Below are 18,084 nucleotides of genomic sequence, written 5' to 3'. Positions count from 1 at the left end.
AATCACCATTAATTAGCTAGTAAAAGGCAGCAGGTGGTTGGAAGAACCAGATACATTCCCTGCTTATTTAAATAATGTATATAACAGCACTGCACTGATACAGTGAGTGAGAGTGGAGCGATAGACACAAGTCTGTGTATGTATGGCACCCCTTTGTGTGACTAATGCTCTGCTCAGCTATCCTGCAACTCCCAGAATTCCACCCTGAGGAATACAAGCAGCTTTGACCCCTGCTCAGACAGTATCATCCAAGAGGCTCTGGCACTGAGCTTATTTCAATATTGATTGTGCACGCTGTACGCAAAGTCTGCACGGGCAGTCTCCTCTATGGGCTTCTGGGATGTGTTTATTCTAGTGAAAAAAATGCCAATAATTACAACTGGGAGATGGGGCTTGATTGAAGAATTTGCTTTTTTAATATGGAAGGAGGTGACAGAGTTAAACCTTCATTAAATCATTAAATATGCATGCTTCAAAACAAAATGAAAGCTCTTCACAGAAGTGCTAATATGGATATTAAATGAAATGCATGGCTCTCTCATCAGTGCTGTGCAGGGTATAGGGTGTCATTTTCTTGCAGAGGGAAATGTAGGCTCTCAGATGTTTTATGGGCAGGTACAGGTTCTAAGCATATAAACCTCTGTGTCCTTTCAGTTTCTAAGCATTTCACATTACGATATTGGCTGTGTACATTGCAATGCACTTTTTTAATCCACTTTTTACTTCAGGTCATATAAATTGAATTGTGTGTGTAATAAAAACAAAATGGGTATAGTTTAACGCATAGCGGTGGGTTGGGTAACTCAAAGAAGTTTTGCACACTTACAGCTTGAAAATTACCTGACAAAACAACCTTTGACCAGTTTGTCCGTAGGGCCAAAGAAATACACACACGCGTGCGTGCACACACACACACATCCAATGGAAAGAAGTATGAGATCCAATGGAAAGGAGAGAGGAATTGCATTAAGATGTACGTTCCATTTATAAATGAGTAAATAAATGTTTAGTGCTTTAAAAAATCAGAGCATATCCCTTTATTTTCTGAGATGAAGTTCACATTTTGCAGCCCAGATGAATCCTGCATGTTTCTGTGCAGCTCTGGAAATGAGCTCTGTCCTCAGGCTGTTATTTGGCAGCGTGTAAAAGTAACGGGCGAATAAATCGCAGCGAATGGGACGTGTGAGCAGATGGGACGCGGACTGCTCCCCCGTTTCCGGGTTATGTCCCTGTGCGACGCTGAGTGCTGCTGTACACACATCACTTCATCAGACCGGAGTACCCCGGCCCGTAAAAGCCTGCAAACAATACTCTAATTAATATTTTCTTTCTTATCTGTAAAAGTAGAAAATGACCTGTTGTATGTTGGAATCAATCCCAGCCGCTTTTGGGATGACCACCCTGGTGCCCCAGTGAGGCTGTGTGGCGACTCTCTAAATGAGGCCTTATTAACACAGCTGGGCCCATTGATACACGGTTTCACGCTCCAGCGCTGACTCCCATGTGATAAAGCTGTTAAGCGGGAGTGATGGCTGGATGTGATTCACCGTGGAGTGAAAGATGAGGAGCTTATGACATCACCATCCAATAATCTCATACTTCCCTATCGGTAGGTTCTGAAGTAACGCAGTACAGTAACAGTACAGTAACAGTACAGTTCAGATATTAGGAAGATCAGAGGTTAAATATTCTGTAAATACACAAATTTCTTGATTGCTTGACAATTTTTAATTATATTTTGCATACCTTTTTTTAATTGGCTTACAATTGCAGTAGTAGCAAAATAGGTTTCTTTGATTTCTGAGTTTATATTTTTCGATAGTTGAAAAAGGAAAGCCTTTAGTTACTGGTAAGAGGTAACATATTGTTTATGCATTATATTGGTTATTTGGTGATGACCTCTAACAGCTTAAAAAGATCACTTATTTTACGATGTCCTGTACTGTTTTAGTGCTACTATTTGGTAAGAGCCTTTTTTCTGATGCAAAATGGAAATATTAAAAAATAGCATCTCAGCTCATCCCAACATTCACTGTGTTATGGAATAGCTCCAATAACAGGACTATTCAGAGTTGCGTGGTAAAGTATGAGTATACATCCAGGTGCTGATGGTCCCACACAGAATCCAGCTTGTGCTGTAAATTAGCGAAACGCAAGCACCCCGTGGCCCCAGATTCCCTCTGTGTGATACTGTCAGTACTGAAACAGAAATGGCCTGTGTCACCTTTGCAGAATGTTATTATTATGGAACAACTCTATAAAAGTGACAAAATGATATACGTTAAATGTTTTCAATATTATAAATGAGTCATTAAAGCAACATTTTGTAGGAACATGTTTCTTCATATTTAATATATAAATGGCAGCTTTTTTGGCATTCTCAGTATAATGACCGACATGGTGCCCCTGTGATCAGAAGATAGGGTGGCATTGTTATTAAGGTTGTTTGTAGGGTGGCATTGTTATTAAGGTTGTTTGTAAGGAGGAATTGCCACTTAAGATGTCCATATGTTTATAGCACACTGTTGAACATTTCTCCAGTGGGCTTTTAGTGGTCATTTTTTGTTCCACAGGTAGAATTATTGTCTTATGGATTTGGTAAATGTGAAATATTTGTGGTTTCACCAAACCCATTGTGATTAGTCTGTGTCTGTGCTACTAATCACAACTTAATCGACACTGACTAAGCCTAATCCTAAACTGCCCCAGTATAGAGGTCGGGACACTGGCTAACCCTAACCCTAAACTGCCCCAGTATAGAGGTCGGGACACTGGCTAACCCTAACCCTAAACTGCCCCAGTATAGAGGTCGGGACACTGACTAACCCTAACCCTAAACTGCCCCAGTATAGAGATGGGGACACTGGCTAACCCTAACCCTAAACTGCCCCAGTATAGAGATGGGACACTGGCTAACCCTAATCCTAAACTGCCCCAGTATAGAGGTCGGGACACTGCTAACCTAACCTAAACTGCCCCAGTATAGAGTCGGGACACTGGCTAACCCTAACCCTAAACTGCCCCAGTATAGAGATGGGGACACTGGCTAACCCTAACCCTAAACTGCCCCAGTATAGAGATGGGGACACTGGCTAACCCTAATCCTAAACTGCCCCAGTATAGAGGTCGGGACACTGGCTAACCCTAATCCTAAACTGCCCCAGTATAGAGTGGGACACTGCCAACCTTAAAGCCCTATGAGATGGGACATGTAACCTAACCTTAACTGCCCAGTATAGAGATGGGGACATGCACCACCCTAATCCTCAACTGCCCCTGTATAAGTGCGGGTACTGGTAACCCTAATCCTAAACTGCCCCAGTATAGAGGTCGGGACACTGACTAAGCCTAATCCTAAACTGCCCCAGTATAGAGGTCGGGACACTGGCTAACCCTAACCCTAAACTGCCCCAGTATAGAGGTCGGGACACTGGCTAACCCTAATCCTAAACTGCCCCAGTATAGAGGTCGGGACACTGGCTAACCCTAACCCTAAACTGCCCCAGTATAGAGATGGGGACACTGGCTAACCCTAACCCTAAACTGCCTCAGTATAGAGATGGGGACACTGACCTGTAGGAGGAGACTTATGGAGGATAAACTCAGGTCCTTATCCTGTCCCACTGACTGAAGGAATCAGGGAGCTCCTATTACACCCCCCCCCCCCTTCACTGTTTACCTGCTGTAATGAAAGTGCATTGATGCAGTTATTTTGGGGAATAACAGAACATTTCTTCTCTCTTTTCTGCAAGATGGAAACTAAAAATCTTAATACTGCTGCTCATTCTGAGCCCTCAATCTTAATGGTTTAAACGCAGTGAGACAGAGTCACACAGATAAAGCACTGAACGCTGTTATTCCCCTTAAATCTAATGATCACACAGATAGACAGTGCGGTCTATGCTGCTCTTGAGAAGAAATGGGAAAATTCAATCACTTTCTCTAAATCCTGGGGGATACATCAATGTGATACATCCACTCCCTGCAACATGCTCCACCTCCACTTCTCTGACTGACAGTTGTCAGTCCCATTGATCTGGGTCACGGCGCAGTTGAGGCTGAGGTGGTCAGTGACAGGTCCAGCGCAGCTGAGTTACAGGTCCAGCGCATGGGCTGCAGCACAGTTGAGTGACAGGTCCAGCGCAGCTCAGGAGCCAGACTCAAGCGTGTGGGATTTAGCCACTTCAGTACAGAGAGGCTGCAGCTGCTAAAAGCTCACGTCTCTACAAGCCATGCTGTAGCCAACTGTCTTTTTCTATTTTTTATTTTATTTTAGTGGCATGTTTCCTTTTTTGCTTTTTAATTTTAGGTTTCATATTTCGTAATCGATCACATTTGGTGCCGTTGTCCTTTGTTTTCCTTGAAAGGGAATCATGAAAGTTTTGTGAACCGTTATGAAGATGTACTGTGCCCTGTTTGCTGTCAAAGTGAACATAAAAGTATCAAATGTGAATCTAGATCTACAAGAGACATTGTGCATATATATTTTATTTGTATATTTCTTTCCTGGATGGATTTTTATAAATTAAATATTTGTAATTAATTAATATTTATTGAAACTAAAATACTAAATATTGGTAAAATGTTGCGCATCATAAATGTGTTTTCTGTGGTGTTGTCTGCTGTGCAGCTGTGAGACTGAATTCTATCTTCCGCAGGAAGCAGAGCAGAGGTGATGGGGAAGGTTCCAGGGTCCCGTAGATAATGCACAGCAGGCGACTTATCTGCAGCTTCTCATTAATGATAGGATCACAACCACGTTAATCACCACCTGAAGCATATTACTTGTGCTTATTTTTCTTTTATTTGTGCTTGTGTATGAGTCTCTGCAGTTAAATTTGCTCTAAAGAAATGTTTTTATATTAAAACCAGCCTGAACGTCAGAACACACAATACTTTGTTCTGATAGATTAGAACAGGAATTGATCATTATCATTTTCATATTAAATGTACAACATGCAATAAAACACATTATACAGGGACACAAGTGTGTATGTTGTCTTCGTATAGTTATATCTTTGTGCATTCTTCAGTGCCAAATGTGGATAACATCTTTCTGAATGCAGAGTAAAGTAGTTCTGTTCATGCTGCCGTATGCTGGAGGGCTGGGCGTTATGTGAGACTTCAGTACTCCTGTGTGTGTCTGTATCAGTGCTCCTGTGTGTGTCTGTATCAGTGCTTCTGTCTGTATCAGTGCTCCTGTGTGTGTCTGTGTCAGTGCTCCTGTGTGTGTCTGTATCAGTGCTCCTGTGTGTGTCTGTATCAGTGCTTCTGTGTGTGTCTGTATCAGTGCTTCTGTGTGTGTCTGTATCAGTGCTCCTGTGTGTGTCTGTATCGGTGCTTCTGTCTGTATCCGTGCTTTTGTGTGTATCAGTGCTCTTGTATGTGTCTGTCTGACAGTGTGTTCTGCTGTAAGTGTAACATGGCTCCTCAGGACTGAGTGTGTGTCATTGATGTGTGTATCCAGCACTCAAATATAACTAACAGTGATCATTAGTTTTAAGGGGAATAAGAGCTTTCGGTGCTGCTCTGTTCCTGTCTCTGCGTGGTTGCCTGGTCTGAAGCAAAGCTATTCCGTGCGGTTTAGCCTCCTGTTCTGCTCAACCAATGTCCTTACCGAGGACCAAGCAGACCTTGTGATACAGCGCTGTAGTGAAACTCTGTGGCTTTGTGGGCCTGTAGTTCTGCTCACATGAAATAAGGGAATATAAAGAGAACCGGCAGACTGATGCCTGGCACATCACAGACCAGCAGAGGAGTTTTATAAAGACCGTATGCTTTCCCTGACTCTGTAACTGGAGCATACAGGCATCCTTAAGACTCCTTCTAAGGGCTTCATGAGTCAGAGACGGACCTGCTGGTCCTGACTGATGACATTGGAGGCAGCAGGAGAGGGAATCCGTCCCAACACAGTGCTGCACATCCCTGAGAAACAAGCTGCACATCCCCCCTGAGAAACAGGCTGCACATCCCCCCCTGAGAAACAGGCTGCACATCCCCCCTGAGAAACAGGCTGCACATCCCCCCCTGAGAAACAGGCTGCACATCCCCCCTGAGAAACAGGCTGCACATCCCCCCTGAGAAACAGGCTGCACATCCCCCCCTGAGAAACAGGCTGCACATCCCCCCTGAGAAACAGGCTGCACATCCCCCCTGAAAACAGGCTGCACATCCCCTGAACGGCACATCCCCTGAGAAACAGGCTGCAATCCCCTGAGACAGGTGCATCCCCCTGAGAAACAGGCTGCACATCCCCCTGAGAAAGCTGACACCCGAGAACAGGCTGCACATCCTCCCTGAGAAACAGGCTGCACATCCCCCTGAGAAACAGGCTGGCACATCCCCCTGAGAAACAGGCTGAACATCCCCTGAACAGCTGAACCCCGAAAACAGGCTGCACATCCTGCACATCCTGAGAAACAGGCTGACATCCCCCTGAGAAACAGGCTGCACATCCCTGAGAAACAGGCTGCACATCCCCTGAGAAACAGGCTGCACATCTCCCCTGAGAAACATGCACATCCCTGAGAAACAGGCTGACATCCATGAGAAACAGGCTGCACATCCCCCCTGAGAAACAGGCTCACATCCCCCGCTGAGAAACAGGCTGACACATCCCTGAGAAACAGGCTGCACATCCCCCTGAGAAACAGGCTGCACATCCCCCCTGAGAAACAGGCTGCACATCCCCCCTGAGAAACAGGCTGCACATCCCCCTGAGAAACAGGCTGCACATCCCTGCACATCCCTGAGAAACAGGCTGAACATCCCCCCCTGAGAAACAGGCTGCACATCCATGCACATCCCTGAGAAACAGGCTGAACATCCCTGAGAAACAGGCTGAACATCCATGAGAAACAGGCTGCACATCCCTGCACATCCCTGAGAAACAGGCTGAACATCCATGAGAAACAGGCTGCACATCCCTGAGAAACAGGCTGCACATCCCCCCCTGAGAAACAGGCTGAACATCCATGAGAAACAGGCTGCACATCCTTGAGAAACAGGCTGCACATCCCCCCCTGAGAAACAGGCTGCACATCCCTGAGAAACAGGCTGCACATCCCTGCACATCCCCCCTGAGAAACAGGCTGCACATCCCCCCTGAGAAACAGGCTGAACATCCCCCCCTGAGAAACAGGCTGCACATCCCTGAGAAACAGGCTGAGCATCCCTGCACATCCCCCCTGAGAAACAGGTTTGAGTTTTACTGTTCATGTTCTACAAATATTCTGAAATGTTCCAGTTGTCAACTTAAGGTTGTCAGGCATGTGACTAAATCAGCCTGTATTAGTCCTGTTAAATGTGGCAGTGACAGTCATTTCAATGAATATCAGTGATGATGATGGTCTTCAGTCATTATATTTGCCTCAGCAAAATTGAATTTATTTTGAATTTTTTTATTGAAGATTGCAGTTCACCATAGCCCACAATATTGTATGTGCTGAATATATTGTTCGGTGAGTGCACATGTAATCTAAGCAGTAGTTTGAGAAAGAGGCCATTTTATGGGTCTTTTCATATTCAGAACATGTGATATTGATTGATTTGCTTTTACAAAATGTAATTACAGCACAGTATCCTATAGTGGTCCTCTAGATAGTGATATGATTTACTCGTGTGTTTGCTTAAATGAAATTAAATTAATGTGTATTACAAAGACATCTCTTGGACCACCGTCAGAATTATGTGGGTGTGAATTGATTTAGAGAATTGCTGGCAGTCACGGCTTTATTGAGCTATATTTCAGAATTTCTCTGTGAAATCTTACTATCCATGAGTGGATTAGCTTGGAATCATGAAAAGGGAACTTGTATGGTAATTCATTAATGTCCTGGTTATGTTAAATCATATTTCAGTGCAGATCCTTTTTATAGGTGTGTAAATACACTAATGAGCTCCTCTACCATCTCTGTGATCAGTGATCCACCTCTTGTGCTATTAGTGTTGTGTGTATTTGTGTCAGCATGCCTAAATGTGTGTTAAAAAACTTGCACTTGTGCGGTCCTGTTTCATGAAAAAGTACCTGCTCTAATAATTTCAATGTGAATCTGACACTGTCAGTCTACTCACATGCAGTGAATATCCTTGTTAAGAAAAGGAAACGTGTAACGCAAACCATAATTTTTTTCAAACGTCTTGCATATTATTATACCCAAGTTCAATTGGCTAATACTGTTGCATTCATTTGAACACATTATATTAAATATAACTGCAAGATAATGCTGTCGAAGATTATATTTTTTTATGCCTGACGTACCTGCATGTGTGTTTTCTGTCCTTCCTGCTCGAGACGCATTGTTATTGAGCTAATTTAGCGCGCTGTGCATATACCGTATAGGCTGGCTGGCTGTAGCCCGGGGCCTCTGGCGCGAGAACCGTGTCATTTGCTACCAACTGGGTTTCTTGATGAGAGCCTGACCTGGTCGTCTCATCTGTCACTACCGGCTCATTCCTTTTATTTACATCTGTCTTTAGCATTCTAATTACTCCCGTTATTGCTTTAGCCTGGAGGAATCGGCAGAGAAACTAAGGACACCGGGTTTTAGCCAATAATAAAAAATTAAATTAATAAGAAAAAACCCGCCTACTGTCGCAAAATGTTTAGCTCCTAATTATACACCTCGGCTCATAATCGGACCACATGTGACTCCAGGATCCGACGAGTTCATTTGTTTTCGCTTTTTTGTTTTGGAAATATCTAAAGAGGGTCGTGCGGTTCCATAAACACTGATACTACGAGCGGAAAGAAACACTCTCATCGTACTTTGGCTCTCACTTTTTATTACTGAATTTCACACATACACATATGTCGATACTTCTAATTTCTTATTCACTATTTTGTATTTTGAGTCTATTTTGTATCTTTTTTTCTTTTTTAAATAAATGCTATTCTACCCAGCTGAACCAGGAATGAAAGTTTAAACTAATTCAGTGTTCGGTGATTTCATCTTTGCTTGTTCCCATAAACACCTACACCCACGTATACAACATGAGGATGTGTTCTACTTCAGAAATTCAGAATCAACAGGGAAAAACAGACAGAGCCCGCTAGAAGAAAAATGTTCGCTATTTTCTATTAGGCTACTTTTAGGTTTCTGCAAACAAAAGTATTTGAAAATACATGGAGAAAATCTTTTTTAATCTCAAGTCTGCTTCTGCAAAATTCTTCTCTAAAATGGCATCAATAACAGGGCATATTCTTTAATGAGCTCTCAACTTTAAAGACTTGAAGGATATTAACAAGCTGCTTGACAAATGGCGCTTAGAAGCACATTAAAGACGCAGCTAATGGAGCGCATAATGACGGCTAATTTTCGATCAGATATAAATTAGAGCCCCCAACAGTTATTTGCCTTAAGGACTTTATGTAAATGATTCTGTTCTGTATAAACTGAAAGCCGAAGAGAGCCCTGCCACGCTGGCACTCCTTGTGGGTATGATTAATAGACCTGCAGCAGAACCGGTCTGACAGCTGAATGAACGCATACATCCAGAGTCTGCCTTATTACCAAATGCCCGGTCTTTATTGCAACTTTGCTTATATGCGACCGTGCCTCGTATGGACCAGCAGATCCGACCCTCTGCGTGGTTTCGGAATGTGGGCGGAAGGTGCGCGATATTGGACACAAGGCTATGTTGAAGACCACTGTATGCATAATGCTGAGAGTGTGTTGTTACATTTTGTTGTTTGTTCGTTCACTTTGAACCGCAGCGTGAATAACGTCCTAACCTGCGCGGCGCACCTGCGCGGCGCACCTGATGCAAAGGGGCATTTTAGCATCCCATCCGTGCTTACGACGCACAGCGCATTTAAATCCCTGCCCTTCCTCCTCCTAATAATGAGTGTAGGTCTGCTCGGTATTCTCTATTTTTGTTGTATGCATTCCGCGTGTTTGTACCTTCATTTGGATTAGAACTAAATGCATGCAAATCCGTGATGCATTTAACAAAAATAAAGTTGTGGGTTTTATCCATCATAGAAAACAAGAGATGCTTTCGAAAGACCATTGAATCTTGAATGGCTGTTGGCGTTTTTGTACAACACATTTCGGTTTTCATGATTAAATATTAATGGGATTGATTGTTTGCTCACTGTTTTTTTTTTGTTGAAAGTTTAACGTCAGCACGTATGTCAATAAAATGTGTGACTTTAGCTTTTTTGAATATAACACACTTTACTGTAGGTGTAAAAAAAAGACATATCTCGTTGTCACTTTTCTGTTGTGATTTAAATATTAAAATGTACACTTAAATGACTCATACTTTTCTCTTGCTCGCTAAAACAATTTAGTAAAATTGAAATGTATTTAAATAAGACGAATTCGCAGAATATTCGCAAATCATTCTCTTGGCAATGTTACTGTTGGTTTGTAAAAAAAAAATTATGCTCGATTAAATTTAAATGAATTCAAAACTAAATTTTGCTGGCATAGAAATTACGTTTATGCTACATAACGGTCTTTATAAAAACGCTCAGAAACAATGCTATTTAAATTCACAGTCAAATCTACGCGTCCGTTCTATCTAACTGCAACGCGAAACGCCATACTGCTGCATATGTAATAATAGGCGACATAATTTTGCAATCATACCAAACGATGGCACTCTGGGCTAATATTCTGTTAATCCTCAACTGTTAAAGCTGTTATACCCCCACCGCCGCCCCAACCCCCCAAATCAAGTAATTTCTTCTGCTGACATGCATTCTTTCAAAATTTACAAAATTTTTAATTCTGAATACAGCAAACATTAATGATGTTTTATTTTAAATCTGTTCTCGAAACAAGAGGCTCCACTGAAAATTAGAACTGACATTAGTTCTCCCAAATTGCTGCTGGTGTGGCAGACATGAATACTAGAGACTGTTGATTATGTGGCAATACTGCGTTCGGCTGACTTTACGTTCTGACGTAAACCTGCACTGAAAAAACATAGAAGTCATCCATACACGTTTTGTATCACCAAACTGGTGACGCGAGGGTCGAATGTTAATTGAAAAGTATTGTTTTATATGTAGGCCAACCTTAGTTCTTCAAAACACTAGACATGACAGTGATTCTAAATGTATAGTTTCAAATCGTTTTCGAAAACACAGAGGCTTGTAGTATCCCAAAAATAACGTGCGTGCTGTGTTGAATCTTTTATTGATTTTTAGTAGGAGCAAAAGCCATTTGGATTCATTGAATTGAATCCAATCTTTATGAAGATCTGCCCCGTCCTACAGGCAGAAATCATAGCGTCGCTGAGATTGTCCTGTTCATCTGCTACAGATAGGCCCTGGTCACCTGAGGCCTTTTCGCCTTCTCTCGTGTTAAGCATTGCGTGGTGTAAAGACAAGTTAAGGTTTGGATGTGAAGCCCCTATGCGCAACACGAGGTTTGATTTATAACACGGTTAATAGAATTAGTTAAATATTTGGGCTCAATAAAACTTAACTCATGTTTTCCGCTGTGAGCCTCAATCCTCTCGTTGGCCATGATTTTAAGAGTAATTATGTGTTGTGTTCTCTCTAGCATTCCCTCGGAGAAAATAGAGTTCCATTAGAATTTAAATTGTCTTTATTAATAAAATACAATGCATGGCACATATTTCCCTTCTGTCATTTAGGAATACATAGGTGGATTATATATTAAATGCTCATAAAAGAAATTCCCTTTCGGATTGTGACATCCGGAGAAAATGTATGTTGTGCGCGTGTGTCTGCGATTAATATAGGGTACATTTTTAGGAGGTAGAAAATAACTCATCCGCGCACAAAAGGTAAAAGATACAGATAATACAGTGAAACGCAGTGGCGAGGAATGTAACTAAAACCTCTGGCAGTCTACTCACCGGTTTGAACAGAAATAATGGAGACGCTTTATTCTTTGCTTTCACACCCCAACTCCATCGATTAGCTTCTGGAAAACACTTCACATTCTTGTAACCACGAATGTCAATAAATATTGCATTAACTTCAGCGCACATCCAAATCACAAACCATTGCAACTGTATAAAAGATATCAATTATTGAAGAAATTATAACCAAACTCCGAATGTAGCTATTGCGCCTCAATGTTAAATGGAGGGCATCACAGTGAGAGATGTTGTTGACAGTATCTTAAAATTATTATGAAAAATAAAGGGTTAGAATTTCTGGTTTCCCATTTCTGGCCTGTGGTGCCTCTAATTTGGGATTAAAAGGGGTAAGGTCTTTGAAGGCAGACACTCGGTGTAAATGTACAGTTAAAATATTCTCCTCTCGGGTCCCCAGGCGGAGCTCCGCCAGTCCCTGGCTTCATTAATTTTTCATCAGCATCCCAGTGAAAGGAGGAAAAAATGATCAGGGAAAAGAAAAAAATAAAACAGAAGGCACAATTACAACAAAGGAAAACAGCGCCGGCATTTTCTTTGAAATAAAAAGTGTCCAGTGACATCATTTTTCAACACGTGCGAACCTGCAACATGTTTTGGTGTACAGGTAGGTTCATACATGGCTCAATTTAGTGTTTGATAAACGGCGTTCATTAATTTAAAAACAGACTCAATCAAAATATATACAGAAATGTGTATTTTATTTTTTTCCCCAGCATAACTGACATTGACAACGTCTGATATGCATGTCAGATGTACACGTATGAACTGTGCGTGTTTGGAACACAGGATTTTATCATCATACGCACTAAATTGATTTTCCCCACATCTATGAAAGTTAAATAGGAAATTGCCTCACTAGGGAGCTGCCATAATCTCGTGCAGACTACGGATGTCAAGCCGCGAGACTCACAGCACAAAGTTAATTTCAATTCCCGAAGAGAATTTCCCATCTCAGCTCCCCCTGACACACTGTAATTAGCGGAGATAACTAATGATTACTTACTTACCCCTTGTAATTATCTAGTTTTCATAATTTGCTGTGTAATTTATTAATTCGTCCATATTAGCTTATAAGTGAATGGTTCATTTAGGAGATGTGGAAGGAGGACACATCGGAAATTATCCATGTGCACTAGGAGGGCGTTTTAATTCATAAAACATCTGCCCCTCTCAATGATATAGGTGATTTCTGACATATTTCTGCCTCTTTCATAATCGTTCATTTATTAAAATACCATTTACAAACGCTTGGAGAAGTCATTTCATTTGTGATTAATATAGGCTAAACATCGTCCAAGGGTTGACTAGTTGAAAGTTAAAATAAATATTAGAACTAAATCGCAGTTTCATTAAAATGTTGTTGGATATTCATTCGTTCATTAACATATACCGACTATCGCTCCGATGCAGTGTGAAAAGGTCCTGAGATATGTTTTGTTTTGCTTTTTTCTACCGTTCTTTATTTCCTTCTTTCTGGTGTTTCGTTCGTGGTGATTTTATCGTTAATGTGTGCAATGGGAGGTGTCGAGAGCAGAGGGAAGTCTGCGTGTCTTAAATAATCTGTTAAAGCGAATAAGAATGATTGTAATGTTTTTTTTGTTTTTTGTTTTTTTTTACGACTGGCCCCTTTTAAATTCTTGGAATAAACGTAAATTATCGGAACATCGATTTAAATGCATTTGGTAAATTTTTAATAGTCAAACATTGCAATATTAATGTTAATAGTTTAAATTGTATTTGTTAATTAGCCTACTTAATAGTTTTCTTCGTGCGGTGTGTTTTTAGAAGTTTCGATTAAACAACTATTCATATTAAATCCAAGGAACTCAGGTCGCTGCCCAAAGTGCTGATATATCCTCATTTTTTAACACAGGAACTACATTCGCGCTCTGTAATGCATTAAGATAAACAATAAATAGTACGGTTAATATATATAACAGCCATGAATACAGAGGCACGTCTACGCGATATCCCCTCTTCGCAGAACAGTGCTAACCAAATTTTCTAATCAGGTTTAAGAATGTAGCTGTCCGTGGTGCTGAAGCCATTCGCTTTTGATTCTATGGCGTACCGTGATATGTCTTCATGATCTCGCGAACATTCATGATTCATGAACATTTGGTTTGAATTTAACGTTGTCTTTCGATGCCAGGCTTCTGTGATAGTCTTAAGTCCTGACGTGTACTTCAAAGCTTGCTTATATTTATGTTGGAATCTGAAATTTTGGCCGCACATTTAAATAAAGATGGCCACGTTGGCAGGCGAAGTGTTCTTTCCGGGGTTCTGACATCTGGCTGAGAAATACTCCAGGGATCCATCCAGATCTCTGTAGACCTCCTGATTAGACTAATAGAATATTAGCATTTACTCTCAGGTCCTGGCTACCGCGAGCAGCTATATCTGCCAAAATATCGCTCAAATAAATGTATCTTCATTATCACATTTCACACGGGTTGAAGCAGCAAAGCTATGAATATAAACTCTATGACACAATTTTAGAAGCAAATAACGGAACAGAAACTTCCCTGGCTTTTCCCATTATCATTAAATGGCAACATATCCATGTCGCTTCACAGCCCATTTCAAATATATATTCAGATTTTGGCAATGATTCAGCTCATTGAAAACTTAATTCCATGAAAATGTTAAATTTTGTTCTTTAATGAAACACATCTTGCAATTCAGTAACCAGAAAACCCAAAAATACATGAATATAGCAAATTAATATAATTTGACAAATAAACAAAGTCAACATACACCACAGAAAGTAATTCTTAAAATTATCTTTGCTAAGACAATACAATAAGTCTGTAAGAATATATCTATGTGCATTGACTCGTTCCAATGAATTATTTACATTATACAATTATACTTCCAAAACGTTTTTTTTTTTCTTAATAAATAAGCATACTAAACAACGTGGTTCAACAAGCAACGCCTCAATGGATATTTTATACAAATAAATATAAGAAAACATAAATAAAAATAATTTTAAAGAGAAAAATCTCATTTCTTTCGATTGTTCTTTTTCATATGTTAAGACACACAAAAATATTTTATACATATTTAGCAGTGGTTTCCTTTTGGAATAAACATGTTTTACTTGCTTTCAGAATGACATTTTCTCAAGCCGAAACGGAGAGGGAATCCCAATAAATATGTAATGAAGTAAACATTACCTCACTTAATAAATACTTTATAAGAATGGGATCCAGGCTACAGATTGGGGAGATACTGCAGCCAATAAAGATAGTATAGAGAGAACTAAACCCAGCATTGGACACAGTTTGATTCAATTTAAACGTATTTGAGAAAATGAGTATTAGCATCAAATCATATGTGACTGCACATGCTTATAGCAAGGCTACATAATGCAATGCATCAGTATTTCTGAATCATTCGAGTGTCCCCACTGTCACCACACTTCACTTCTTTGATTTGTTACACTTGGCGCAAAAATTAAATACAAGACTGCTAAATTAATAATTTACACGGGGTGTTTGGCAGTAATCTAATAATTTCTTTCCATGTTAGTGGTGACTACCCTGGTACCCTAGTCCATTTTGTAGCCGGTTCAAAAATTATTAATAATAGTTTTTACAAAAAGTATCACAGGACGAAAAATGGTGTTCGTGAAAGACGAAACCCCTACTATTTGTACGCACAAAATCCCTACCATTTGAATTTAAACAATTTTCTGTAAAATGTACTTTTATGATTCAGTAGTGTTATGTGTGACATTTCGCATCTGAAATAAAGCCAGTATTATAAAACCATGTATTCTAGAATATCTCAGAGTGAAATGCTGTGTTTAACTGGCAAAAACGGCGCAGCAGAGTAAGTGGTGAAAACATGTTCTTACTTGATAATCAAAGGATCCTTTAAAACGATTCCACATCCTTTCTGGGTAAATGACGTGACAGATAATGTTAGCTTATTTAATTCTTTTTTTTTCTTTCTGTTTTTTAGTCATATTGACCATGATTCATAGTTCTGTCTCAAAGTGTCTCGAAGTCATCGATGATTGAAAAAAGGTGTGATATTAAGAAATATTATACAAATCGAATCTTCGACAGGACTGTCTGTAGTTTTTATTGTTCTTTATAATGCCGATGGTGATGTTAGACGCATGCAGAGTATTTCATTCGTTTTTGTTTCTGTCGCTGATTGCAGAACCAGACCCGCACCACGTTCTTTTTCAGGTCCAGTTTTTCCGCAATAGCTGCTATTTTCTCGGAGGAGGGACGGGGTTGAATGGCGAAGTACGCCTCTAAAGACCGCTTTTCCGGCGCTGCTATAGAAGTGCGCTTCCTCTTCTTCTCGGCTCCGTTGAAGAGCTCCGGTTTGTTCAGTTTCTCCCGGTGCGATTTCTCAGCCTCTTCCAGCCATGCCTGCAGGATGGGCTTCAAAGCGATCATATTGTTGTGAGACAGTGTGAGGGACTCGAACCGACAGATGGTACTTTGGCTGAGCGAGCCAACCCCTGGAATCTTTAGGTTGGCCAACGCTGATCCTACATCCGCCTGGGTTACCCCGAGTTTGATCCGTCTCTGCTTAAACCTCTCAGCGAACGCTTCCAAGTCCCGGGGATCGGCGTCCACGTCGCTCATGCAGCCCATGTGTGAGGACAGCCCGTGGGCGTGTGCCATGCTGAGGGCCGCCTGGTGCATGTGGTTCATGCCCGCCATGTGGGCAGGGTGAGCCGGCGAGGAGACCACAGATCCGTCCGGCCCTGCCATAGCCCCGAGCGCCAGACCCGGGGTGATGTGATCCAGCAGGTCCCCCTCCAAAGCCTGATGAGGCTGGTGATGGTGGTGATGATGATGGTGGTGGTGGCCCGCCAGCGCTGAGGGGTGCGAAATTGGCACGGAGGAGGAAGAGGAAGAGGTACAAGGGATCGTGTTCATGGTGTGATAGGTCGCGTCCGGCTTGAAAGGACTGTGATGAGGCGGATGATGGTGGCTTTTGGTCTGAGAGACTATATCCACCGCTGCCAGAGCTTCAGCGCGCGCCAGCAAACTCTCATCCAAACCTCCGAATATATTGCTCTGCAATTGCAAATAGAATGCACACATTACTGTCAGTGGGGAATTCTCCCTCCACTCTTCGGATTAAAACATTTCCAGAATGCAAAAAAAGGAAATCCTAAAAAAGAACACACAAAACAAGAAACATGCAACATCCCAGGTCATAAAAATTAATACGAAAGGCAACTCCGACTGAATACATAAGTTGGGAGGGAAAATTTGAGGTGTTGGGTGATTTGCTGTGCAGACATGAAAAAAACATCAAGCAAAAAAAGTGGGCTGTCAAAATGTGCCTTTAAGCGGTGATTATGCAGAATACGTACCGGTGGGGTTGGGAGACAGGCTCGGCGCATCGTCTCCGTGCTGCTGCTGCTGATAGTACTACTAAGTCTGGAAGAAGAGCAGGAAGACGAAGGCGCACTGGAAGTCAAAGTCGAAGATGTTGAAGAATGCAAACTGGAATACTTGGGTTCGGGCAAGCTGGTGTGGGGCATCGCGAACGCCTGCTTGCTGCTGAGAGACATCATCATCATATTTGCAGGCGATCGGGTTGAGGCGCGAGCCTTTTCAGTGAGTTGAGACTCCGCCTCTTCGTATGGGAGCTGAAGCCCAGTAGCCCGTTCGAGTCACTGTGTAAGAACTACTTCTCAACAAAATTAAAAATAAAAGACCTTTCTCGTTTCTATTTAGAACATAAGCGATTTCCCACAGGTCTGGGGACTATCTCACCAAGTCGAGCAGTTGCCGAGTTTGTGTCGCAAGCAGCGCGCGCTACGCAATTGAACGCTGCTGGCGCTCAGGGCCACCTCTTATTCTACGGCTGTTGAACTCGACGTCTCAGAATAGATTCCCGCCTCCTATCCGACTGATTTTCAGATTTTTTTTTTTTTTAATGCTGGCGTCCCGCTTAATTTCTTTGTTTTGTTTCCGCTGATGCTCTTTTGACTTATCATTGATTACATGATGGTAAGAATGCTTACAAATAATTTATTTCCTCTTCTCTCAGTTTCCCAATGAACATACTTAAATTACCGACGCTTTATTTTGCAATCTTCTATATTAGCCAGCTGAACAAATATAATAGCCTACATTTAGCGACAAGAGGTAATAGTCTCAAGGCTCTTCCTCGACTATAGTTCAATGCTGCGGGGACACAGTCTGCTGTTCTCTGATGCGAAGGCTCTCTCTCTTTCTCTCT

General features: G+C 41.5%; 2 protein-coding genes across 3 annotated transcripts in view; one reads left to right on the top strand and one right to left on the bottom strand.

The window, feature by feature from the left end:
* ttc29 (tetratricopeptide repeat domain 29) overlaps positions 1-4,987 on the top strand; it is a 46,140-nt gene extending 41,153 nt beyond the window's left edge. The window contains exon 11 of the mRNA XM_064345362.1: positions 4,659-4,987. Within this exon, the coding sequence (XP_064201432.1) occupies positions 4,659-4,705 (47 nt within the window). The 3' untranslated portion in view covers positions 4,706-4,987. The remainder of the gene's footprint in view (positions 1-4,658) is intronic.
* Positions 4,988-14,522: 9,535 nt separating this feature from the next.
* LOC135260142 (POU domain, class 4, transcription factor 2-like) lies at positions 14,523-18,084 on the bottom strand. Of its 2 annotated transcripts, XM_064345354.1 has the most exons (3): positions 17,328-18,084; positions 17,206-17,246; positions 14,523-16,936 (listed from the first exon to the last, which is right to left on the bottom strand). In XM_064345354.1, the coding sequence occupies exons 1-3, from the start codon at positions 17,417-17,419 to the stop codon at positions 15,981-15,983; spliced, it is 1,089 nt and encodes a 362-aa protein (XP_064201424.1). In that variant the 5' UTR covers positions 17,420-18,084; the 3' UTR covers positions 14,523-15,980. The 2 variants fall into 2 exon arrangements, with proteins under 2 accessions (XP_064201424.1, XP_064201423.1); XM_064345353.1 differs by having other exon boundaries at positions 14,523-16,907; positions 17,210-18,084.

Source organism: Anguilla rostrata, chromosome 7 (genome assembly GCF_018555375.3).
Source record: "Anguilla rostrata isolate EN2019 chromosome 7, ASM1855537v3, whole genome shotgun sequence".
Lineage (NCBI taxonomy): Eukaryota > Metazoa > Chordata > Actinopteri > Anguilliformes > Anguillidae > Anguilla > Anguilla rostrata.
The sequence above is the reverse complement of the archived record's forward strand: the minus strand, read 5'-3'. Positions and strand labels throughout refer to the sequence as shown.